Source organism: Dermacentor silvarum, chromosome 1 (assembly GCF_013339745.2).
Source record: "Dermacentor silvarum isolate Dsil-2018 chromosome 1, BIME_Dsil_1.4, whole genome shotgun sequence".
NCBI lineage: Eukaryota > Metazoa > Arthropoda > Arachnida > Ixodida > Ixodidae > Dermacentor > Dermacentor silvarum.
This window is the reverse complement of record NC_051154.1, coordinates 224,568,047-224,595,027: the sequence shown is the minus strand read 5'-3', so window position 1 is coordinate 224,595,027 and position 26,981 is coordinate 224,568,047. Positions and strand designations below refer to the sequence as shown.

The following is a 26,981-nucleotide window of genomic DNA, read 5'->3' as shown; positions in this document are numbered from 1 at the left end:
CCGCAGGTGAGCAGGGCGTTTTGATGGATGGGCGGAGATGTAAACTAAACTAAAGGCGGACATACTACTACCGCTGTGAAGAAGGGGCTTTAGCGTAAACGTGAGTGGTGTACACGTTGCAGCCACCTGGTGGTGCAGAACTTAATCAGCCAAACACAGAGCTAATATTGCTGTAACGAAGTGTAAAGCCCAGACCACACGTATGCTTGTGGACGCGTGCAAGCTCGCGTCTACGCACCTTGCGAGAAATGGCGGTTTACGTCCACAAATATGCGCGACAGCGCACGCTCGCTGGCCTCACTCAAGTGGTGTCTGCCTTGGCAGACGCCACTTCATACTTTGTTAATGACAGTGTTTCAAAATGCTTCAATATCTGTAAACGTAATTGTTATATTTTTGGAGCTGTTAGATCAGCACAAAAAGTGAAGTAGCACTTTCTTGCATGGTATAAATCTGCTTCACTGAGAGTTGATTGTACAGTGCCGTCACTGCGTAGCCAGGCGTGCCTATGCGAGACAGCCCAAGCGCGCAATAACAGAGAGGAGCTGTTCACAGAGATCGCGCCGCGTTTCGACACGTACGAGCCGTGCTGCACTGCCTGCGCGTGCGTGGGCGCGCATCCACAAGTGTACGTGTGGTCTGGGCTTTAAATATTTTAAACATTTAAAAGGACGTGTTCACGATTACGCTGCTACCGAAAATTTACACCAGCAGCAAAGTAGAATACGCTTGGTTACTGCTATAGTAGCTCTGTGTTTGTGTGGTAGAGCTCTGTGTCACCAGGTGGCTGGGCACCGTGTGCAGGCTGTTCACGTTTGTGCCTCCATTCATCCGGTAAAATACCCAGTTCACTTGTGTTTGCGTTTACCCAAATACCGGACACGCTAAATGTCTCTTGTGGTAATAATGCTTCGTTGTGAACTGACTGCCACAAATGCGCAGATGCTGGCGCCGATCGGATACCGACATCTGATGCCCTGCAGCGACCCTGCTCGCATGTTGCCTTGCAGAGGGACATGATGTAACAGCTTGACATGTCGCCGATCGCTAGATTTGCAGCCCACAACGTAACAGGGCGATTCCTCATGATTGTGAAAAGAAAGCTCGAGACCAACACTGACCGTGCAGCTCGCGTCAACATGGAGAACATTGTAACACAAGCAGATGACACTTGCTGTATGCCGGAAGTGTTTGAGTGTAGTGATAAATTGTCATTGTGTATTCTGTTATTTGTTTTGTAGAATCAAATTAACCAACATTCCAGTTATTATGAACATTTGTTTGAGCATAATGTTTGAAAAATTATCAATGACGCGGCCTGGGCAGCCAATCGGATAGCTCGCCCTACTGACGTCATATGGTCACCACACGCCACTTGATCAGGGACTTGCAACTTGTGGAACAGTGCGAAAAATAACAAGGAAGGGACGACGATAGAGACAGAGTGAAAAGAGCGCAGACTTCCAACTGTTTATTCTACTGACGATGCTAGGCATATGTACACATACAAAGCGTCAGCAGGAAAGGAAAAGCAAGCAAAATAAGGAAAGAAACAACAGTCAGCATGAATGGCACAAGATGATATCAACATGGACACAATCACCAACCATCTAAAAACCGTAGATTTTCCTTGGTTATTGTTAGTGATGGCATGCTTACACACCTCTCTCTGGCACGAGCAATCTTAACCGCCTCAATTATGTCTCTGATGCACTGGTCTTTGTGTCGAGATACAATTCCGCTTTTTTTTAACTTGGGCATGCATGACTTGGTACGATGACGCGTAGTCTTATCACCACATTTACGGCAGTGTAAGCCAAGCTGGCCCTGATTACCGTTACTTACATTCTTGCTGTGCTCTCTTAGTCTGGTGTTTATGCACCTGCCAGTCTATCCAATGTATTTGTGTCCGCAAGCCAACGGCACTCGATATACGACGCCCTCTTCACAAGAAACAAAATGATCCTGATGTTGAGTCTTGCATGATTTCTGCTCTTTGATTGCACAGGTTTCTTTTCTTGCAAAGGATTGAAAGCTTTAGTGGAGCTGAAAACACATCATCAACGCCTACGCGTTTTCCAATCTTCTTTAGATTGTGGGCAGTTTGGTGGATGTACGGAATAATGGCTTTTTTCTTGTGCACGTCCGAACCTGCCACATCTTTCTTCTTAGATTGCCGAACTGCTCGCATTTTTTGCAACAAGCCCTCGGCCATGGAGACCACGAGGGGCTGCGGGTATCTTGCGTCAGACAGCCATCTATATTGAAGTGCTAGGCTTTCTTGGAGCATATGTTCACAAGACTTTGTTAGAGCATTAGTCAAGCAGTACTTAACAGTGCTACGCTTCACGAGCTTGGAGGGAGCAGATACTGCCGGAAATAAAGCTTTTTTCGCTCTCGGTTCATTACCCCAACATACGTCTTGATTAAAAAAATTAAGTCGTAGCTCTAACAACCTGACCGAATTCTTCTCGGGCAGTTCATGCGTCTAAATTAAAGGGGTTAAGTTGCGCTTGAAATTGTCATGCACGTTTCCAGCCGACTGGTAAAAATCCGCATTCTTGTTGTCAATGATGATTAGAAAGTCGTCCGCAAATCTAAAAACTTTGATTACACTAGTTCCATCGAGACGTGTGTTCATCTTTCTGTCGTGCATAGCTAAAAACAGATCGATGAGGACAGGTGCTATACATGACCCAATGCAAATTCCGTGTTTTTGCAAGTAAATACATTTGTCCCAAGTGGCAAAGGTAGATCTCAGATACGCCTCAAGCAGTTCCAAAAACACACTAACGGATTCTCCACAACTGTTTTGAAATGAGACGGCACCTAACCTGTCAATGGCCTGCTTAACACACAATATTAGTAGTGCATCTTGCGGTAAAGAGTAGAAAAGGCAGATACATTTGCATTCTTATGCTGCTGCAAGTATTCAGCAACCTGCGTGGAATTCCTAACTAGGAATGGGTCTTCAATTTTAAGCAAGGTTAGCTTATCTTGCAGAAAAACAGCTAAACATTTCTTTCATGTTCCCTTCTCTGAAATAATAACACGAAGGGGGCAGCTATCCTTATGAGTCTTTGCCGAAAAAAACATCCAAACAAGGTTTTTTCATTTCCTGGATTTGGTTTACAAGCGAAAGGATTCCTAAGTGTTTGCACACTTTCCTTGCTACTGACTGCCTCAGCCTTTCTAGGGCGCGGCTGAAAACTCGGGGGAGTGGCGCCACTGCGATCAGTAATAATGCACATTTTTAAAACCTTACAATAGATTACGTGCTTTACGCGGAACGCTTAAATGTGTCACCTAATGATCTGAAGGACCCACGCTAACTCTGTGTTTGTACAAAATCGTCAAAACTGTTTCAGGGTCCCTTTAAGGCCCACAGTTGAGAAGCTATGCATGCATGCTAATGTCTGAGATGATGAAAGGCATGCAGTATGTGGTTTGCTTTCCCTCTGGCAATGTATGCAATCAATGAAGTGGTGCTTTCGCTTGCTTTTTGCAGTTGCTGTGCCACTTCTGCTTTCAGAGAAGCGATTGCCAACTTTCACAGCGCATCATGCGACTAAGAAGCAACCTCTGTCAACTCAATTGCCTGCCAAGAAAGTCCTGAAGCCCCTGCAGGAACTTGTCAGGACAGCCAACAGTTGTATGTAGCACATCATACTTATTCCTTAACTTTACATCATAACATCATACTATTAATAGATCCATGTAACTTGAAGCATAACTGAGCATAAGCAATCATAAGCATAAGACTTAAAAAGCACCTTATCTTGTTTGACAATATTTCACTTACAAAACACGTTGAAAGCAATAGTTTTCCTAAAGGTGGTGTTTGGCCAGAAAGTGTAAACTGAGAAAAATCAAGTAAAAGGTTGCAGAACATGCTACTTTAATTTATGGTGAATAGTAATTTATCAAAAGGCCTCTGCTGCTTAGGATGTGCCTTCTTCCTCAATACGACTCTGCATGGTGGCAATCGCTTGGGGTCTTTTTTTTTTTTCAGCTTCAGATTTGTCAAGCTCTCTTGTCTTTGCTCGTGAAATGCATCTTGAGTCCAAAGATATTGAACGTGCTCATCACCTTGGTCGCTATTCACCTAACCGGCACCATCCCCTCATTATCAAATTCGTGTCATGTAAAACGAAAGAATCAGTCCTGTCTAATGGCTGAAAACTGTAAGGCACAAATTATAGCGTGAGCGAAGATTTTTCACCTGCAGTTCGGAACGCCCGCAAACATCTTATTGCCTACGTTAAAAGTCAATCTATTCCTTTTTCTATGCGTTTCAAGACGCTCGTCATGGGTTCCCAGCGCTATAAATATGACGAATCGATGAATCAGTAAAAAAGATTCAATAGCAACCAGTGCGCAAAATACGTGCAGTTAATAACCGCCCTTCCGCCCCTTGGAAGAACCTTTCCTTATCTGTTGTTTACACTAATGCCTGCAGTTTCATTCCCAAACCTGACGCAATATCAAATCTCGCGATCTCATCTAACAGCAACTTGCTAGTTCTAGCGGTAACGTGACTCACAAGTCTAATTAGGGACGAAGAAGTAGTCCAAGACTTGCCAAACTTCGATGTTTATTGCTGTGACCGTCAAGGTGCATGCGGGGGTGGAGTTCTTATCGCTTGCAGTAATGAATTATCCTGTACGCCAATTACTATCTCTTCCAACTTAGAAATACTATGGCTTCTTATTCGCTCTTCCCCTCGATGTGTCATTCTAGGCGTGTGCTACAAGCCACCTACCAGTAATCCCAACTTCTCACCAGAACTTAACAGTACTTTATGCCAGATTACAGCAAGCCATCCTAACGCTCATATACTTCTGTATGGTGACTTCAACTTCCCCATTATTGATTGTGTAATAACCTGACTTCAGAAATAAACAACGCAGGAGCGAAAGACTTTGTCGACATCTGTTTGAATTTTAACTTATCGCAGCTTATCTCAGAACCGACACGCGTAACGTGCGACTTCCCATATCCCCCCCAATTTTATTCATTTTTTCACAAAATGCGTTTTTGAAAGTGGTGACATACCTTAAGCTTTCAAGCCTGTGTCGTGGCACCCATCTGCTTTTCCGGTAGCTATTTCATGCTTGCGTCAACTTTCGATTACGGGAGAGCCAACAACTTTTTAGAGTAGGAACTTGTAGTAACACACAGGACAAATTGGTACTGTTTGAAAATTCTGTAATAGTATTTGTTGATATTTTATGCCTACTTCATTCTCTCATTGTCTGCCTTTCTGACAAAAAAAATTGGGTGGGCTGTATCAGGGACGCAGCCATAATGGGCTAAACGAAACAACTTGTGCATGCTTGAGACGGCTTATGGGCACTATAGGGTACAGAAATGTGGTAACCAACGACACAATTCACATTTAATAACACATTAGAACACTTGCACGCATAACTTATATTACAGCTTGTTGGGGGTCCTATGGTCTAATTTTGCAATCATGCTTGCTCGCTTATTTGTGGTGTGCCTGTTTGTTTTCCGGAGGGTCTTTTCGCATTAGGGTAAAGAAATGATCCCCCCCTTCTGGTGCCACCTGAGACATCCCTGTGCCACTTAAGCCCGCCACACTTGGGGGCCTGCCAAACTTTGATCTCTTTCGCTTGCCTCAATCTTCTGCACTTGTTCTTGCTATGGAGAATTACACATTTCACTATGGTCAGAGGGGTCGGATATCCCTCTGTCTTGCTGCCCGAGTCCCTTCACATCATTTCTGGACCCTACGTGTTGAATGCGGGGGTGCCATAGCTGAGCAACCATCAAATTTTCACGACCAATTGCACACTTGTAAGCCTTCCAACTCCTCATGAGCACAGGTCTGAGTTTGATGGATTATACCTACTATGGCAGAGTGAGCTCTCTCAAATGCAACAACTCTCTCTCGGATCGTAGTGCCGAGCTTGCTATGCCTCCCGGAACGCTGAGCAAGAGGATAAATTTAGCTCCGATCGCGTCATGTGTGGCGTGACAATCTGTGCATGCAACACATGCATGATCGAGTAATGGCTTTTATTCTCCAGCAATGATACTAAAGTAAAGCACGTGGGTTTAACAGGTTGCAAAGATATTGCTACACGCGTGTTGTATTTGGTCTTTCATACATCATGCGTTAAACTATAATACTATAACGTGTTTTAGTTACATGCGGTTTTAGCAAGCAATCTCTGACTGATCTTAAAGATGTTCCATGTCAAAAAGAATTGTTGTGATATGATAAGTAGAAGCAAAGATATTGTCTCCTCAAAACCGTAGCACCATTAGAAATTGTGTTTTGAGAAAATAATTAAAAGCCCATCACAACATGCTTATGGTGATTATGGCAAAGGCTTATTTGACCAAGGATGATGCAGGGGTCTAGTCAAGCAAAAATAAATGCCCTACACCAACCTGGAGCTAACAAATGCGAGAAAATTATTGTCCGATTTTTGCCTACAAAAATCAGTGTCTTTTCTATACCTTTTGTGTCACACAGACGCATACCCATTCTGGAGGTATGGCCAAGTGGGGCCCAAAAGGGCCATACCTAGTGGCAGATACCCAATGAGCCAAGAATCGATCATTCAAATACAGTGTAGACCGCTTATAACGTAAGTCGCTGGAGTCGCGAATATCCGCACTATAAGCGGTACCCCGCTATAACCAAAACATCTATTTTATTCTGATAATGGACACTCCAGGCGTATTTCTGCCGTCGTCACCGTGCTCTAGGTTCTGTATTCGCTTACTAAATAAATTAACAAGCACGGTGTCACGCACGCACAAGCAAACATGAGCACATCTTTCTTGTTCACCGCAGAAACAAACTGTCAAAACGCTCGAGTGACGAAGCGCGGCGAGCGAATTGACCTTCGTGTTATCATGCCTCTCGCTTCAACGCGACCTATAAGCGGCGAAAACACGGCGCGCGGCGGACTTTCCCCGTCACAGATTGCTTTCAAGATAGGGCCAAGGCAATCGTATCGCCGAAGTGGATCGTCACAGATTACGTCCTGTTTTGGTCCACTGAAACCGTTCCGCTTTGCTGGTGAAAATCCTCTCCTTCTGTTTGCGCCAGTCCTGAACACAAGTTTCTGATTATCCGAACGCCCGTGATGCGGCCCGATTTCTGTCCGTCTGCGCATACACGATCACTTTCCTTTTAAATGCGGCATCATGATGAACTCGGTACTTCATGCTGATAGAGCAGATGCAGAGAATGTGAAGACAGACTGTAGACTATTACCTAAGCACGTGTACTGCAGCACATGGAGGAAGCTACAGTAGCTAGGCTCGACGTGCGTGCGAGGCGGCCATTTTGAAATGCCCACGGCTATATGGTAATGCAGATTTAGGGTCGTACTCGATTCTCATGTGCACCCAATTTTTTTACCTGTTTTATCGAAAAAAAAAGTCTGTGTTAGATTCGAGTAAATGTGGTATTTGTAGCTTGAGGGGAGCGTTTGCCATCTAGGTTGGCTGCCGAACTTCCAGGCAGCTGCACCGTAACCGGTATTTCGTGTCCCGCAACTGCTCTATAAGCGATACGCACATACATAGAGTGCTATGGGAAAATTAACGGGAGTCTGAAAAGACCGTATTATATCCTGTCCTGCACTATAAGCGGTTATGTTATAAGTGGTCTATGCTGTATATAATAAGCTTAAGGAAGTCAAATAAGCTGTTAAAGTTATTGAAAAGTCTGTGTTATAACAGGCTGTGTTAAAACGGCATGTAGTGCCCCTAGTGCCACTCATTGACCTTTTAATGTTCTAATGTTACTTTACATGCTCCTTCTAATGGTGTATTTGGTTGGTTGCTCTGATACCCTTGGTCAGAGTCAATAGTTGCCTTGGTCACCTGTAATTCGAGTGGGAGACAGTTTGAGGAGCCCCTTTTTTTATGGTATTTGTTTTTTGTTTTTTTCTGCAGGGCTACCACTTCATGCAGATATGGAGCCACGAATGCTGGATTCATACGAAAGCAATTCTACAGGGCAATCACTCTGTTCAGATATGCACCCTACAGGCGTGGAGCCACAACGGCTGGAATCTTTGCAAAGGAGGCCTACAGAGCGATCACTCCAGCACGACACTCAGCCTGCAGGCATGGCACCACAAATACTGGAATTGGGGCGAAGCAGGCCTGCAGGTAACTCATTCCACTCAGATATACAGCCGGCAGGCATGAAGCGTTGAGCTCTTTTTCATCGTGGTTTGGAAGTGCGCTGCCATATTCCATTATTCCACCAAAATTCACATTGGCCTGCTCGAAACTGCTCCAAAAGGAAATTTACTCTGCTCAAAGCTGATCCAAAATGCAATTTTGTCTGCTCCAAACTGCTCCAAAACACAATTTTACTTGCTCCAAAAAATTACTTTACAATGACTTTGGGCAGTCCCACCCCTGTTACAAGTTACCCTCCTACCTAGCCATGCTTTCTCTCAACTCGTTTGCCAAGTAATCGGGGCTAAGCTCCACCTTCACTGGTTCTGCGTCATGATGTGATGTTGTGTCGTATACGTCCGGTTGTCTTGGAGCCAGCGCACGAAACCTGTCAAACCGCTCCACTTACCGGCTGGCCGTTGATCCCCCACCAGAGCAATCCGAACAGCGTGCCTTGCGAGTGTTCGGTTGTACCGCCGAGCGTGTCTGGTATTCTGGTTACCGCAGGTGAGCAGGGAGTTTTGATGGATGGGCGGAGATGTAAACTAAACTAAAGGCGGACATACTACTACCGCTGTGAAGAAGGGGCTTTAGCGTAAACGTGAGCGGTGTACACGGTGCAGCCACCTGGTGGCGCAGAACTTAATCAGCCAAACACAGAGCTAATATTGCTGTAACGAAGTGTAAAGCCCAGACCACACGTATGCTTGTGGACGCGTGCAAGCTCGCGTCTACGCACCTTGCGAGAAATGGCGGTTTACGTCCACAAATATGCGCGACAGCGCACGCTCGCTGGCCTCACTCAAGTGGTGTCTGCCTTGGCAGACGCCACTTCATACTTTGTTAATGACAGTGTTTCAAAATGCTTCAATATCTGTAAACGTAATTGTTATATTTTTGGAGCTGTTAGATCAGCATAAAAAGTGAAGTAGCACTTTCTTGCATGGTATAAATCTGCTTCACTGAGAGTTGATTGTACAGTGCCGTCACTGCGTAGCCAGGCGTGCCTATGCGAGACAGCCCAAGCGCGCAATAACAGAGAGGAGCTGTTCACAGAGATCGCGCCGCGTTTCGACACGTACGAGCCGTGCTGCACTGCCTGCGCGTGCGTGGGCGCGCATCCACAAGTGTACGTGTGGTCTGGGCTTTAAATATTTTAAACATTTAAAAGGACGTGTTCACGATTACGCTGCTACCGAAAATTTATACCAGCAGCAAAGTAGAATACGCTTGGTTACTGCTATAGTAGCTCTGTGTTTGTGTGGTAGAGCTCTGTGTCACCAGGTGGCTGGGCACCGTGAGCAGGCTGTTCACGTTTGTGCCTCCATTCATCCGGTAAAATGCCCAGTTCACTTGTGTTTGCGTTTACCCAAATACCGGACACACTAAATGTCTCTTGTGGTAATAATGCTTCATTGTGAAATGACTGCCACAAATGCGCAGATGCTGGCGCCGATCGGATACCGACATCCTGATGCCCTGCAGCGACCCTGCTCGCATGTTGCCTTGCAGAGGGACATGATGTCACAGCTTGACATGTCGCTGATCGCTAGATTTGCAGCCCACAACGTAACAGGGCGATTCCTCATGATTGTGAAAAGAAAGCTCGAGACCAACACTGACCGTGCAGCTCGCGTCAACATGGAGAACATTGTAACACAAGCAGATGACACTTGCTGTATGCCGGAAGTGTTTGAGTGTAGTGATAAATTGTCATTGTGTATTCTGTTATTTGTTTTGTAGAATCAAATTAACCAACATTCCAGTTATTATGAACATTTGTTTCGAGCATAATGTTTGAAAAATTATCAATGACGCGGCCTGGGCAGCCAATCGGATAGCTCGCCCTACTGACGTCATATGGTCACCACATGCCACTTGATCAGGGACTTGCAACTTGTGGAACAGTGCGAAAAATAACAAGGAAGGGACGACGATAGAGACAGAGTGAAAAGAGCGCAGACTTCCAACTGTTTATTCTACTGACGATGCTAGGCATATGTACACATACGAAGCGTCAGCAGGAAAGGAAAAGCAAGGAAATAAGGAAAGAAACAACAGTCAGCATGAATAGCACAAGATGATATCAACATGGACACAATCACCAACCATCTAAAAACCGTAGTTTTTCCTTGGTTATTGTTAGTGATGGCATGCTTACACACCTCTCTCTGGCACGAGCAATCTTAACCGCCTCAATTATGTCTCTGATGCACTGGTCTTTGTGTCGAGATACAATCCCGCTTTTTTTTAACTTGGGCATGCATGACTTGGTACGATGACGCGTAGTCTTATCACCACATTTACGGCAGTGTAAGCCAAGCTGGCCCTGATTACCGTTACTTACATTCTTGCTGTGCTCTCTTAGTCTGGTGTTTATGCACCTGCAAGTCTATCCAATGTATTTGCTGTCCGCAAGCCAACGACACTCGATATACGACACCCTCTTCACAAGAAACAAAATGATCCTGGTGTTGAGTCTTGCATGATTTCTGCTCTTTGATATTGCACAGGTTTCTTTTCTTGCAAAGGATGGAAAGCTTTAGTGGAGCTGAAAACACAACATCAACGCCTACGCGTTTTCCAATCTTCTTTAGATTGTGGGCAGTTTGGTGGATGTACGGAATAATGGCTATTTTCTTGTGCACGTCCGAACCTGCCACATCTTTCTTCTTAGATAGGCCGAACTGCTCGCATTTTTTGCAACAAGCCCTCGGCCATGGAGACCACGAGGGGCTCCGGGTATCTTGCGTCAGACAGCCGTCTATATTGAAGTGCTAGGCTTTCTTGGAGCATATGTTCACAAGACTTTGTTAGAGCATTAGTCAAGCAGTACTTAACAGTGCTACGCTTCACGAGCTTGGAGGGAGCAGATACAGCCGGAAATAAAGCTTTTTTCGCTCTCGGTTCATTACCCCAACATACGTCTTGATTAAAAAAATTAAGTCGTAGCTCTATAAACCTAATCGAATTCTTCTCGGGCAGTTCATGCGTCTAAATTAAAGGGGTTAAGTTGCACTTGAAATTGTCATGCACGTTTCCAGCCGACTGGTAAAAATCCGCATTCTTGTTGTCAATGATGATTAGAAAGTCGTCCGCAAATCTAAAAACTTTGATTACACTAGTTCCATCGAGACGTGTGTTGATCTTTCTGTCGTGCATAGCTAAAAACAGATCGATGAGGACAGGTGCTATACATGACCCAATGCAAATTCCGTGTTTTTGCAAGTAAATACATTTGTCCCAAGTGGCAAAGGTAGATCTCAGATACGCCTCAAGCAGTTCCAAAAACACACTAACGGATTCTCCACAACTGTTTTGAAATGAGACGGCACCTAACCTGTCAATGGCCTGCTTAACACACAATATTAGTAGTGCATCTTGCGGTAAAGAGTAGAAAAGGCAGATACATTTGCATTCTTATGCTGCTGCAAGTATTCAGCAACCTGCGTGGAATTCCTAACTAGGAATGGGTCTTCAATTTTAAGCAAGGTTAGCTTATCTTGCAGAAAAACAGCTAAACATTTCTTTCATGTTCCCTTCTCTGAAATAATAACACGAAGGGGGCAGCTATCCTTATGAGTCTTTGCCGAAAGAAACATCCAAACAAGGTTTTTTCATTTCCTGGATTTGCTTTACAAGCTGAAAGGATTCCTAAGTGTTTGCACAGTTTCATTGCTACTGACTGCCTCAGCCTTTCTAGGGCGCGGCTGAAAACTGGGGGAGTGGCGCCACTGCGATCAGTAATAATGCATATTTTTAAAACCTTACAATAGATTACGTGCTTTACGCGGAACGCTTAAATGTGTCACCTAATGATCTGAAGGACCCACGCTAACTCTGTGTTTGTACAAAATCGTCAAAACTGTTTCAGGGTCCCTTTAAGGCCCACAGTTGAGAAGCTATGCATGCATGCTAATGTCTGAGATGATGAAAGGCATGCAGTATGTGGTTTGCTTTCCCTCTGGCAATGTATGCAATCAATGAAGTGGTGCTTTCGCTTGCTTTTTGCAGTTGCTGTGCCACTTCTGCTTTCAGAGAAGCGATTGCCAACTTTCACAGCGCATCATGCGACTAAGAAGCAACCTCTGTCAACTCAATTGCCTGCCAAGAAAGTCCTGAAGCCCCTGCAGGAACTTGTCAGGACAGCCAACAGTTGTATGTAGCACATCATACTTATTCCTTAACTTTACATCATAACATCATACTATTAATAGATCCATGTAACTTGAAGCATAACTGAGCATAAGCAATCATAAGCATAAGACTTAAAAAGCACCTTATCTTGTTTGACAATATTTCACTTACAAAACACGTTGAAAGCAATAGTTTTCCTAAAGGTGGTGTTTGGCCAGAAAGTGTAAACTGAGAAAAATCAAGTAAAAGGTTGCAGAACATGCTACTTTAATTTATGGTGAATAGTAATTTATCAAAAGGCCTCTGCTGCTTAGGATGTGCCTTCTTCCTCAATACGACTCTGCATGGTGGCAATCGCTTGGGGTCTTTTTTTTTTTTCAGCTTCAGATTTGTCAAGCTCTCTTGTCTTTGCTCGTGAAATGCATCTTGAGTCCAAAGATATTGAACGTGCTCATCACCTTGGTCGCTATTCACCTAACCGGCACCATCCCCTCATTATCAAATTCGTGTCATGTAAAACGAAAGAATCAGTCCTGTCTAATGGCTGAAAACTGTAAGGCACAAATTATAGCGTGAGCGAAGATTTTTCACCTGCAGTTCGGAACGCCCGCAAACATCTTATTGCCTACGTTAAAAGTCAATCTATTCCTTTTTCTATGCGTTTCAAGACGCTCGTCATGGGTTCCCAGCGCTATAAATATGACGAATCGATGAATCAGTAAAAAAGATTCAATAGCAACCAGTGCGCAAAATACGTGCAGTTAATAACCGCCCTTCCGCCCCTTGGAAGAACCTTTCCTTATCTGTTGTTTACACTAATGCCTGCAGTTTCATTCCCAAACCTGACGCAATATCAAATCTCGCGATCTCATCTAACAGCAACTTGCTAGTTCTAGCGGTAACGTGACTCACAAGTCTAATTAGGGACGAAGAAGTAGTCCAAGACTTGCCAAACTTCGATGTTTATTGCTGTGACCGTCAAGGTGCATGCGGGGGTGGAGTTCTTATCGCTTGCAGTAATGAATTATCCTGTACGCCAATTACTATCTCTTCCAACTTAGAAATACTATGGCTTCTTATTCGCTCTTCCCCTCGATGTGTCATTCTAGGCGTGTGCTACAAGCCACCTACCAGTAATCCCAACTTCTCACCAGAACTTAACAGTACTTTATGCCAGATTACAGCAAGCCATCCTAACGCTCATATACTTCTGTATGGTGACTTCAACTTCCCCATTATTGATTGTGTAATAACCTGACTTCAGAAATAAACAACGCAGGAGCGAAAGACTTTGTCGACATCTGTTTGAATTTTAACTTATCGCAGCTTATCTCAGAACCGACACGCGTAACGTGCGACTTCCCATATCTCTCCCAATTTTATTCATTTTTTCACAAAATGCGTTTTTGAAAGTGGTGACATACCTTAAGCTTTCAAGCCTGTGTCGTGGCACCCATCTGCTTTTCCGGTAGCTATTTCATGCTTGCGTCAACTTTCGATTACGGGAGAGCCAACAACTTTTTAGAGTAGGAACTTGTAGTAACACACAGGACAAATTGGTACTGTTTGAAAATTCTGTAATAGTATTTGTTGATATTTTATGCCTACTTCATTCTCTCATTGTCTGCCTTTCTGACAAAAAAAATTGGGTGGGCTGTATCAGGGACGCAGCCATAATGGGCTAAACGAAACAACTTGTGCATGCTTGAGACGGCTTATGGGCACTATAGGGTACAGAAATGTGGTAACCAACGACACAATTCACATTTAATAACACATTAGAACACTTGCACGCATAACTTATATTACAGCTTGTTGGGGGTCCTATGGTCTAATTTTGCAATCATGCTTGCTCGCTTATTTGTGGTGTGCCTGTTTGTTTTCCGGAGGGTCTTTTCGCATTAGGGTAAAGAAATGATCCCCCCCTTCTGGTGCCACCTGAGACATCCCTGTGCCACTTAAGCCCGCCACACTTGGGGGCCTGCCAAACATTGATCTCTTTCGCTTGCCTCAATCTTCTGCACTTGTTCTTGCTATGGAGAATTACACATTTCACTATGGTCAGAGGGGTCGGATATCCCTCTGTCTTGCTGCCCGAGTCCCTTCACATCATTTCTGGACCCTACGTGTTGAATGCGGGGGTGCCATAGCTGAGCAACCATCAAATTTTCACGACCAATTGCACACTTGTAAGCCTTCCAACTCCTCATGAGCACAGGTCTGAGTTTGATGGATTATACCTACTATGGCAGAGTGAGCTCTCTCAAATGCAACAACTCTCTCTCGGATCGTAGTGCCGAGCTTGCTATGCCTCCCGGAACGCTGAGCAAGAGGATAAATTTAGCTCCGATCGCGTCATGTGTGGCGTGACAATCTGTGCATGCAACACATGCATGATCGAGTAATGGCTTTTATTCTCCAGCAATGATACTAAAGTAAAGCACGTGGGTTTAACAGCTTGCAAAGATATTGCTACACGCGTGTTGTATTTGGTCTTTCATACATCATGCGTTAAACTATAATACTATAACGTGTTTTAGTTACATGCGGTTTTAGCAAGCAATCTCTGACTGATTTTAAAGATGTTCCATGTCAAAAAGAATTGTTGTGATATGATAAGTAGAAGCAAAGATATTGTCTCCTCAACCCGTAGCACCATTAGAAATTGTGTTTTGAGAAAATAATTAAAAGCCCATCACAACATGCTTATGGTGATTATGGCAAAGGCTTATTTGACCAAGGATGATGCAGGGGTCTAGTCAAGCAAAAATAAATGCCCTACACCAACCTGGAGCTAACAAATGCGAGAAAATTATTGTCCGATTTTTGCCTACAAAAATCGGCGTCTTTTCTACACCTTTTGTGTCACACAGACGCATACGCATTCTGGAGGTATGGCCAAGTGGGGCCCAAAAGGGCCATACCTAGTGGCAGATACCCAATGAGCCAAGAATCGATCATTCAAATACAGTGTAGACCGCTTATAACGTAAGTCGCTGGAGTCGCGAATATCCGCACTATAAGCGGTACCCCGCTATAACCAAAACATCTATTTTATTCTGATAATGGACACTCCAGGCGTATTTCTGCCGTCGTCACCGTGCTCTAGGTTCTGTATTCACTTACTAAATAAATTAACAAGCACGGTGTCACGCACGCACAAGCAAACATGAGCACATCTTTCTTGTTCACCGCAGAAACAAACTGTCAAAACGCTCGAGTGACGAAGCGCGGCGAGCGAATTGACCTTCGTGTTATCATGCCTCTCGCTTCAACGCGACCTATAAGCGGCGAAAACACGGCGCGCGGCGGACTTTCCCCGTCACAGATTGCTTTCAAGATAGGGCCAAGGCAATCGTATCGCCGAAGTGGATCGTCACAGATTACGTCCTGTTTTGGTCCACTGAAACCGTTCCGCTTTGCTGGTGAAAATCCTCTCCTTCTGTTTGCGCCAGTCCTGAACACAAGTTTCTGATTATCCGAACGCCCGTGATGTGGCCCGATTTCTGTCCGTCTCCGCATACACGATCACTTTCCTTTTAAATGCGGCATCATGATGAACTCGGTACTTCATGCTGATAGAGCAGATGCAGAGAATGTGAAGACAGACGGTAGACTATTACCTAAGCACGTGTACTGCAGCACATGGAGGAAGCTACAGTAGCTAGGCTCGACGTGCGTGTGAGGCGGCCATTTTGAAATGCCCACGGCTATATGGTAATGCAGATTTAGGGTCGTACTCGATTCTCATGTGCACCCAATTTTTGGACCTGTTTTATCGAAAAAAAAAGTATGTGTTAGATTCGAGTAAATATGGTATTTGTAGCTTGAGGGGAGCGTTTGCCATCTAGGTTGACTGCCGAACTTCCAGGCAGCTGCACCGTAACCGGTATTTCATGTCCCGCAACTGCTCTATAAGCGATACGCACATACATAGAGTGCTATGGGAAAATTAACGGGAGTCTGAAAAGACCGTATTATATCCTGTCCTGCACTATAAGCGGTTATGTTATAAGTGGTCTATGCTGTATATAATAAGCTTAAGGAAGTCAAATAAGCTGTTAAAGTTATTGAAAAGTCTGTGTTATAACAGGCTGTGTTAAAATGGCATGTAGTGCCCCTAGTGCCACTCATTGACCTTTTAATGTTCTAATGTTACTTTACATGCTCCTTCTAATGGTGTATTTGGTTGGTTGCTCTGATACCCTTGGTCAGAGTCAATAGTTGCCTTGGTCACCTGTAATTCGAGTGGGAGACAGTTTGAGGAGCCCCTTTTTTTATGGTATTTGTTTTTTGTTTTTTTCTGCAGGGCTACCACTTCATGCAGATATGGAGCCACGAATGCTGGATTCATACGAAAGCAATTCTACAGGGCAATCACTCTGTTCAGATATGCACCCTACAGGCGTGGAGCCACAACGGCTGGAATCTTTGCAAAGGAGGCCTACAGAGCGATCACTCCAGCACGACACTCAGCCTGCAGGCATGGCACCACAAATACTGGAATTGGGGCGAAGCAGGCCTGCAGGTAACTCATTCCACTCAGATATACAGCCGGCAGGCATGAAGCGTTGAGCTCTTTTTCATCGTGGTTTGGAAGTGCGCTGCCATATTCCATTATTCCACCAAAATTCACATTGGCCTGCTCGAAACTGCTCCAAAAGGAAATTTACTCTGCTCAAAGCTGATCCAAAATGCAATTTTGTCTGCTCCAAACTGCTCCAAAACACAATTTTACTTGCTCCAAAAAATTACTTTACAATGACTTTGGGCAGTCCCACCCCTGTTACAAGTTACCCTCCTACCTAGCCATGCTTTCTCTCAACTCGTTTGCCAAGTAATCGGGGCTAAGCTCCACCTTCACTGGTTCTGCGTCATGATGTGATGTTGTGTCGTATACGTCCGGTTGTCTTGGAGCCAGCGCACGAAACCTGTCAAACCGCTCCACTTACCGGCTGGCCGTTGATCCCCCACCAGAGCAATCCGAACAGCGTGCCTTGCGAGTGTTCGGTTGTAGCGCCGAGCGTGTCTGGTATTCTGGTTACCGCAGGTGAGCAGGGAGTTTTGATGGATGGGCGGAGATGTAAACTAAACTAAAGGCGGACATACTACTACCGCTGTGAAGAAGGGGCTTTAGCGTAAACGTGAGCGGTGTACACGGTGCAGCCACCTGGTGGCGCAGAACTTAATCAGCCAAACACAGAGCTAATATTGCTGTAACGAAGTGTAAAGCCCAGACCACACGTATGCTTGTGGACGCGTGCAAGCTCGCGTCTACGCACCTTGCGAGAAATGGCGGTTTACGTCCACAAATATGCGCGACAGCGCACGCTCGCTGGCCTCACTCAAGTGGTGTCTGCCTTGGCAGACGCCACTTCATACTTTGTTAATGACAGTGTTTCAAAATGCTTCAATATCTGTAAACGTAATTGTTATATTTTTGGAGCTGTTAGATCAGCACAAAAAGTGAAGTAGCACTTTCTTGCATGGTATAAATCTGCTTCACTGAGAGTTGATTGTACAGTGCCGTCACTGCGTAGCCAGGCGTGCCTATGCGAGACAGCCCAAGCGCGCAATAACAGAGAGGAGCTGTTCACAGAGATCGCGCCGCGTTTCGACACGTACGAGACGTGCTGCACTGCCTGCGCGTGCGTGGGCGCGCATCCACAAGTGTACGTGTGGTCTGGGCTTTAAATATTTTAAACATTTAAAAGGACGTGTTCACGATTACGCTGCTACCGAAAATTTATACCAGCAGCAAAGTAGAATACGCTTGGTTACTGCTATAGTAGCTCTGTGTTTGTGTGGTAGAGCTCTGTGTCACCAGGTGGCTGGGCACCGTGTGCAGGCTGGTCACGTTTGTGCCTCCATTCATCCGGTAAAATGCCCAGTTCACTTGTGTTTGCGTTTACCCAAATACCGGACACACTAAATGTCTCTTGTGGTAATAATGCTTCATTGTGAAATGACTGCCACAAATGCGCAGATGCTGGCGCCGATCGGATACCGACATCCGATGCCCTGCAGCGACCCTGCTCGCATGTTGCCTTGCAGAGGGACATGATGTCACAGCTTGACATGTTGCCGATCGCTAGATTTGCAGCCCACAACGTAACAAGGGCGATTCCTCATGCTTGTGAAAAGAAAGCTCGAGACCAACACTGACCGTGCAGCTCGCGTCAACATGGAGAACATTGTAACACAAGCAGATGACACTTGCTGTATGCCGGAAGTGTTTGAGTGTAGTGATAAATTGTCATTGTGTATTCTGTTATTTGTTTTGTAGAATCAAATTAACCAACATTCCAGTTATTATGAACATTTTTCGAGCATAATGTTTGAAAAATTATCAATGACGCGGCCTGGGCAGCCAATCGGATAGCTCGCCCTACTGACGTCATATGGTCACCACACGCCACTTCATCAGGGACTTGCAACTTGTGGAACAGTGCAAAAAATAACAAGGAAGGGACGACGATAGAGACAGAGTGAAAAGAGCTCAGACTTCCAACTGTTTATTCTACTGACGATGCTAGGCATATGTACACATACGAAGCGTCAGCAGGAAAGGAAAAGCAAGGAAATAAGGAAAGAAACAGCAGTCAGCATGAATAGCACAAGATGATATCAACATGGACACAATCACCAACCATCTAAAAACCGTAGTTTTTCCTTGGTTATTGTTAGTGATGGCATGCTTACACACCTCTCTCTGGCACGAGCAATCTTAACCGCCTCAATTATGTCTCTGATGCACTGGTCTTTGTGTCGAGATACAATCCCGCTTTTTTTTAACTTGGGCATGCATGACTTGGTACGATGACGCATAGTCTTATCACCACATTTACGGCAGTGTAAGCCAAGCTGGCCCTGATTACCGTTACTTACATTCTTGCTGTGCTCTCTTAGTCTGGTGTTTATGCACCTGCAAGTCTGTCCAATGTATTTGCGTCCGCAAGCCAACGACACTCGATATACGACACCCTCTTCACAAGAAACAAAATGATCCTGGTGTTGAGTCTTGCATGATTTCTGCTCTTTGATATTGCACAGGTTTCTTTTCTTGCAAAGGATGGAAAGCTTTAGTGGAGCTGAAAACACAACATCAACGCCTACGCGTTTTCCAATCTTCTTTAGATTGTGGGCAGTTTGGTGGATGTACGGAATAATGGCTATTTTCTTGTGCACGTCCGAACCTGCCACATCTTTCTTCTTAGATAGGCCGAACTGCTCGCATTTTTTGCAACAAGCCCTCGGCCATGGAGACCACGAGGGGCTCCGGGTATCTTGCGTCAGACAGCCGTCTATATTGAAGTGCTAGGCTTTCTTGGAGCATATGTTCACAAGACTTTGTTAGAGCATTAGTCAAGCAGTACTTAACAGTGCTACGCTTCACGAGCTTGGAGGGAGCAGATACAGCCGGAAATAAAGCTTTTTTCGCTCTCGGTTCATTACCCCAACATACGTCTTGATTAAAAAAATTAAGTCGTAGCTCTATAAACCTAATCGAATTCTTCTCGGGCAGTTCATGCGTCTAAATTAAAGGGGTTAAGTTGCGCTTGAAATTGTCATGCACGTTTCCAGCCGACTGGTAAAAATCCGCATTCTTGTTGTCAATGATGATTAGAAAGTCGTCCGCAAATCTAAAAACTTTGATTACACTAGTTCCATCGAGACGTGTGTTGATCTTTCTGTCGTGCATAGCTAAAAACAGATCGATGAGGACAGGTGCTATACATGACCCAATGCAAATTCCGTGTTTTTGCAAGTAAATACATTTGTCCCAAGTGGCAAAGGTAGATCTCAGATACGCCTCAAGCAGTTCCAAAAACACACTAACGGATTCTCCACAACTGTTTTGAAATGAGACGGCACCTAACCTGTCAATGGCCTGCTTAACACACAATATTAGTAGTGCATCTTGCGGTAAAGAGTAGAAAAGGCAGATACATTTGCATTCTTATGCTGCTGCAAGTATTCAGCAACCTGCGTGGAATTCCTAACTAGGAATGGGTCTTCAATTTTAAGCAAGGTTAGCTTATCTTGCAGAAAAACAGCTAAACATTTCTTTCATGTTCCCTTCTCTGAAATAATAACACGAAGGGGGCAGCTATCCTTATGAGTCTTTGCCGAAAGAAACATCCAAACAAGGTTTTTTCATTTCCTGGATTTGCTTTACAAGTGAAAGGATTCCTAAGTGTTTGCACAGTTTCATTGCTACTGACTGCCTCAGCCTTTCTAGGGCGCGGCTGAAAACTGGGGGAGTGGCGCCACTGCGATCAGTAATAATGCATATTTTTAAAACCTTACAATAGATTACGTGCTTTACGCGGAACGCTTAAATGTGTCACCTAATGATCTGAAGGACCCACGCTAACTCTGTGTTTGTACAAAATCGTCAAAACTGTTTCAGGGTCCCTTTAAGGCCCACAGTTGAGAAGCTATGCATGCATGCTAATGTCTGAGATGATGAAAGGCATGCAGTATGTGGTTTGCTTTCCCTCTGGCAATGTATGCAATCAATGAAGTGGTGCTTTCGCTTGCTTTTTGCAGTTGCTGTGCCACTTCTGCTTTCAGAGAAGCGATTGCCAACTTTCACAGCGCATCATGCGACTAAGAAGCAACCTCTGTCAACTCAATTGCCTGCCAAGAAAGTCCTGAAGCCCCTGCAGGAACTTGTCAGGACAGCCAACAGTTGTATGTAGCACATCATACTTATTCCTTAACTTTACATCATAACATCATACTATTAATAGATCCATGTAACTTGAAGCATAACTGAGCATAAGCAATCATAAGCATAAGACTTAAAAAGCACCTTATCTTGTTTGACAATATTTCACTTACAAAACACGTTGAAAGCAATAGTTTTCCTAAAGGTGGTGTTTGGCCAGAAAGTGTAAACTGAGAAAAATCAAGTAAAAGGTTGCAGAACATGCTACTTTAATTTATGGTGAATAGTAATTTATCAAAAGGCCTCTGCTGCTTAGGATGTGCCTTCTTCCTCAATACGACTCTGCATGGTGGCAATCGCTTGGGGTCTTTTTTTTTTTTCAGCTTCAGATTTGTCAAGCTCTCTTGTCTTTGCTCGTGAAATGCATCTTGAGTCCAAAGATATTGAACGTGCTCATCACCTTGGTCGCTATTCACCTAACCGGCACCATCCCCTCATTATCAAATTCGTGTCATGTAAAACGAAAGAATCAGTCCTGTCTAATGGCTGAAAACTGTAAGGCACAAATTATAGCGTGAGCGAAGATTTTTCACCTGCAGTTCGGAACGCCCGCAAACATCTTATTGCCTACGTTAAAAGTCAATCTATTCCTTTTTCTATGCGTTTCAAGACGCTCGTCATGGGTTCCCAGCGCTATAAATATGACGAATCGATGAATCAGTAAAAAAGATTCAATAGCAACCAGTGCGCAAAATACGTGCAGTTAATAACCGCCCTTCCGCCCCTTGGAAGAACCTTTCCTTATCTGTTGTTTACACTAATGCCTGCAGTTTCATTCCCAAACCTGACGCAATATCAAATCTCGCGATCTCATCTAACAGCAACTTGCTAGTTCTAGCGGTAACGTGACTCACAAGTCTAATTAGGGACGAAGAAGTAGTCCAAGACTTGCCAAACTTCGATGTTTATTGCTGTGACCGTCAAGGTGCATGCGGGGGTGGAGTTCTTATCGCTTGCAGTAATGAATTATCCTGTACGCCAATTACTATCTCTTCCAACTTAGAAATACTATGGCTTCTTATTCGCTCTTCCCCTCGATGTGTCATTCTAGGCGTGTGCTACAAGCCACCTACCAGTAATCCCAACTTCTCACCAGAACTTAACAGTACTTTATGCCAGATTACAGCAAGCCATCCTAACGCTCATATACTTCTGTATGGTGACTTCAACTTCCCCATTATTGATTGTGTAATAACCTGACTTCAGAAATAAACAACGCAGGAGCGAAAGACTTTGTCGACATCTGTTTGAATTTTAACTTATCGCAGCTTATCTCAGAACCGACACGCGTAACGTGCGACTTCCCATATCTCTCCCAATTTTATTCATTTTTTCACAAAATGCGTTTTTGAAAGTGGTGACATACCTTAAGCTTTCAAGCCTGTGTCGTGGCACCCATCTGCTTTTCCGGTAGCTATTTCATGCTTGCGTCAACTTTCGATTACGGGAGAGCCAACAACTTTTTAGAGTAGGAACTTGTAGTAACACACAGGACAAATTGGTACTGTTTGAAAATTCTGTAATAGTATTTGTTGATATTTTATGCCTACTTCATTCTCTCATTGTCTGCCTTTCTGACAAAAAAAATTGGGTGGGCTGTATCAGGGACGCAGCCATAATGGGCTAAACGAAACAACTTGTGCATGCTTGAGACGGCTTATGGGCACTATAGGGTACAGAAATGTGGTAACCAACGACACAATTCACATTTAATAACACATTAGAACACTTGCACGCATAACTTATATTACAGCTTGTTGGGGGTCCTATGGTCTAATTTTGCAATCATGCTTGCTCGCTTATTTGTGGTGTGCCTGTTTGTTTTCCGGAGGGTCTTTTCGCATTAGGGTAAAGAAATGATCCCCCCCTTCTGGTGCCACCTGAGACATCCCTGTGCCACTTAAGCCCGCCACACTTGGGGGCCTGCCAAACATTGATCTCTTTCGCTTGCCTCAATCTTCTGCACTTGTTCTTGCTATGGAGAATTACACATTTCACTATGGTCAGAGGGGTCGGATATCCCTCTGTCTTGCTGCCCGAGTCCCTTCACATCATTTCTGGACCCTACGTGTTGAATGCGGGGGTGCCATAGCTGAGCAACCATCAAATTTTCACGACCAATTGCACACTTGTAAGCCTTCCAACTCCTCATGAGCACAGGTCTGAGTTTGATGGATTATACCTACTATGGCAGAGTGAGCTCTCTCAAATGCAACAACTCTCTCTCGGATCGTAGTGCCGAGCTTGCTATGCCTCCCGGAACGCTGAGCAAGAGGATAAATTTAGCTCCGATCGCGTCATGTGTGGCGTGACAATCTGTGCATGCAACACATGCATGATCGAGTAATGGCTTTTATTCTCCAGCAATGATACTAAAGTAAAGCACGTGGGTTTAACAGCTTGCAAAGATATTGCTACACGCGTGTTGTATTTGGTCTTTCATACATCATGCGTTAAACTATAATACTATAACGTGTTTTAGTTACATGCGGTTTTAGCAAGCAATCTCTGACTGATTTTAAAGATGTTCCATGTCAAAAAGAATTGTTGTGATATGATAAGTAGAAGCAAAGATATTGTCTCCTCAAAACCGTAGCACCATTAGAAATTGTGTTTTGAGAAAATAATTAAAAGCCCATCACAACATGCTTATGGTGATTATGGCAAAGGCTTATTTGACCAAGGATGATGCAGGGGTCTAGTCAAGCAAAAATAAATGCCCTACACCAACCTGGAGCTAACAAATGCGAGAAAATTATTGTCCGATTTTTGCCTACAAAAATCGGCGTCTTTTCTACACCTTTTGTGTCACACAGACGCATATGCATTCTGGAGGTATGGCCAAGTGGGGCCCAAAAGGGCCATACCTAGTGGCAGATACCCAATGAGCCAAGAATCGATCATTCAAATACAGTGTAGACCGCTTGTAACGTAAGTCGCTGGAGTCGCGAATATCCGCACTATAAGCGGTACCCCGCTATAACCAAAACATCTATTTTATTCTGATAATGGACACTCCACGCGTATTTCTGCCGTCGTCACCGTGCTCTAGGTTCTGTATTCACTTACTAAATAAATTAACAAGCACGGTGTCACGCACGCACAAGCAAACATGAGCACATCTTTCTTGTTCACCGCAGAAACAAACTGTCAAAACGCTCGAGTGACGAAGCGCGGCGAGCGAATTGACCTTCGTGTTATCATGCCTCTCGCTTCAACGCGACCTATAAGCGGCGAAAACACGGCGCGCGGCGGACTTTCCCCGTCACAGATTGCTTTCAAGATAGGGCCAAGGCAATCGTATCGCCGAAGTGGATCGTCACAGATTACGTCCTGTTTTGGTCCACTGAAACCGTTCCGCTTTGCTGGTGAAAATCCTCTCCTTCTGTTTGCGCCAGTCCTGAACACAAGTTTCTGATTATCCGAACGCCCGTGATGCGACCTGATTTCTGTCCGTCTCCGCATACACGATCACTTTCCTTTTAAATGCGGCATCATGATGAACTCGGTACTTCGTGCTGATAGAGCAGACGCAGAGAATGTGAAGACAGACGGTAGACTATTGCCTGAGCACGTGTACTGCAGCACATGGAGGAAGCTACAGTAGCTAGGCTCGACGTGCGTGCGAGGTGGCCATTTTGAAATGCCCACGGCTATATGGTAATGCAGATTTAGGGTCGTACTCGATTCTCATGTGCACCCAATTTTTGGACCTGTTTTATCGAAAAAAAAAGTATGTGTTAGATTCGAGTAAATATGGTATTTGTAGCTTGAGGGGAGCGTTTGCCATCTAGGTTGACTGCCGAACTTCCAGGCAGCTGCACCGTAACCGGTATTTCATGTCCCGCAACTGCTCTATAAGCGATACGCATATACATAGAGTGCTATGGGAAAATTAACGGGAGTCTGAAAAGACCGTATTATATCCTGTCCTGCACTATAAGCGGTTACGTTATAAGTGGTCTATGCTGTATTTAATAAGGCTTAAGGAAGTCAAATAAGCTGTTAAAGTTATTGAGAAGTCTGTGTTATAACAGGCTGTGTTAAAATGGCATGTAGTGCCCCTAGTGCCACTCATTGTCCTTTTAATGTTCTAATGTTACTTTACATGCTCCTTCTAATGGTGTATTTGGTTGGTTGCTCTGATACCCTTGGTCAGAGTCAATAGTTGCCTTGGTCACCTGTAATTCGAGTGGGAGACAGTTTGAGGAGCCCCTTTTTTTATGGTATTTGTTTTTTGTTTTTTTCTGCAGGGCTACCACTTCATGCAGATATGGAGCCACGAATGCTGGATTCATACGAAAGCAATTCTACAGGGCAATCACTCTGTTCAGATATGCACCCTACAGGCGTGGAGCCACAACGGCTGGAATCTTTGCAAAGCAGGCCTACAGAGCGGTCACTCCAGCACGACACTCAGCCTGCAGGTATGGCACCACAAATACTGAAATCGGGGCGAAGCAGGCCTGCAGGTCACTCATTCCACTCAGATATACAGCCGGCAGGCATGAAGCGTTGAGCTCTTTTTCATCGTGGTTTGGAAGTGCGCTGCCATATTCCATTATTCCACCAAAATTCACATTGGCCTGCTCTAAACTTCTCCAAAACACAATTTTACTTGCTCCAAAAAATTACTTTAAAATGACTTTGGGCAGTCCCACCCCTGTTACAAGTTACCCTCCTACCTAGCCATGCTTTCTCTCAACTCGTTTGCCAAGTAATCGGGGCTAAGCTCCACCTTCACTGGTTCTGCGTCATGATGTGATGTTGTGTCGTATACGTCCGGTTGTCTTGGAGCCAGCGCACGAAACCTGTCAAACCGCTCCGCTTACCGGCTGGCTGTTGATCCCCCACCAGAGCTATCCGAACAGCGTGCCTTGCGAGTGTTCGGTTGTAGTGCCGAGCGTGTCTGGTATTCTGGTTACCGCAGGTGAGCAGGGAGTCTTGATGGATGGGCGGAGATGTAAACTAAGCTAAAGGCGGACATACTACTACCGCTGTGAAGAAGGGGCTTTAGCGTAAACGTGAGCGGTGTACACGGTGCAGCCTCCTGGTGGCACAGAACTTAATCAGCCAAACACAGAGCTAATATTGCTGTAACGAAGTGTAAAGCCCAGACCACACGTATGCTTGTGGACGCGTGCAAGCTCGCGTCTACGCAAATTGCGAGAAATGGCGGTTCACGTCCACAAATATGCGCGACAGCGCACGCTCGCTGGCCTCACTCAAGTGGTGTCTGCCTTGGCAGACGCCACTTCATACTTTGTTAATGACAGTGTTTCAAAATGCTTCAATATCTGTAAACGTAATTGTTATATTTTTGGAGCTGTTAGATCAGCACATAAAGTGAAGTAGCACTTTCTTGCATGGTATAAATCTGCTTCACTGAGAGTTGATTGTACAGTGCCGTCACTGCGTAGCCAGGCGTGCCTATGCGAGACAGCCCAAGCGCGCAATAACAGAGAGGAGCTGTTCACAGAGATCGCGCCGCGTTTCGACACGTACGAGCCGTGCTGCACTGCCTGCGCGTGCGTGGGCGCGCATCCACAAGTGTACGTGTGGTCTGGGCTTTAAATATTTTAAACATTTAAAAGGACGTGTTCACGATTACGCTGCTACCGAAAATTTACACCAGCAGCAAAGTAGAATACGCTTGGTTACTGCTATAGTAGCTCTGTGTTTGTGTGGTAGAGCTCTGTGTCACCAGGTGGCTGGGCACCGTGTGCAGGCTGTTCACGTTTGTGCCTCCATTCATCCGGTAAAATGCCCAGTTCACTTGTGTTTGCGTTTACCCAAATACCGGACACGCTAAATGTCTCTTGTGGTAATAATGCTTCGTTGTGAAATGACTGCCACAAATGCGCAGATGCTGGCGCCGATCGGATACCGACATCCGATGCCCTGCAGCGACCCTGCTCGCATGTTGCCTTGCAGA

General features: G+C 44.8%; 1 protein-coding gene across 1 annotated transcript in view; it reads left to right on the top strand.

Moving 5' to 3' along the window:
- LOC119436834 (uncharacterized) overlaps positions 1-26,981 on the top strand; it is a 109,927-nt gene that overhangs the window by 28,628 nt on the left and 54,318 nt on the right. The window contains exons 4-9 of the mRNA XM_049660007.1: positions 3,509-3,652; positions 7,942-8,160; positions 12,190-12,333; positions 16,622-16,840; positions 20,866-21,009; positions 25,300-25,473. Coding sequence (XP_049515964.1) covers positions 3,509-3,652; positions 7,942-8,160; positions 12,190-12,333; positions 16,622-16,840; positions 20,866-21,009; positions 25,300-25,473 — 1,044 coding nt within the window. The remainder of the gene's footprint in view (positions 1-3,508; positions 3,653-7,941; positions 8,161-12,189; positions 12,334-16,621; positions 16,841-20,865; positions 21,010-25,299; positions 25,474-26,981) is intronic.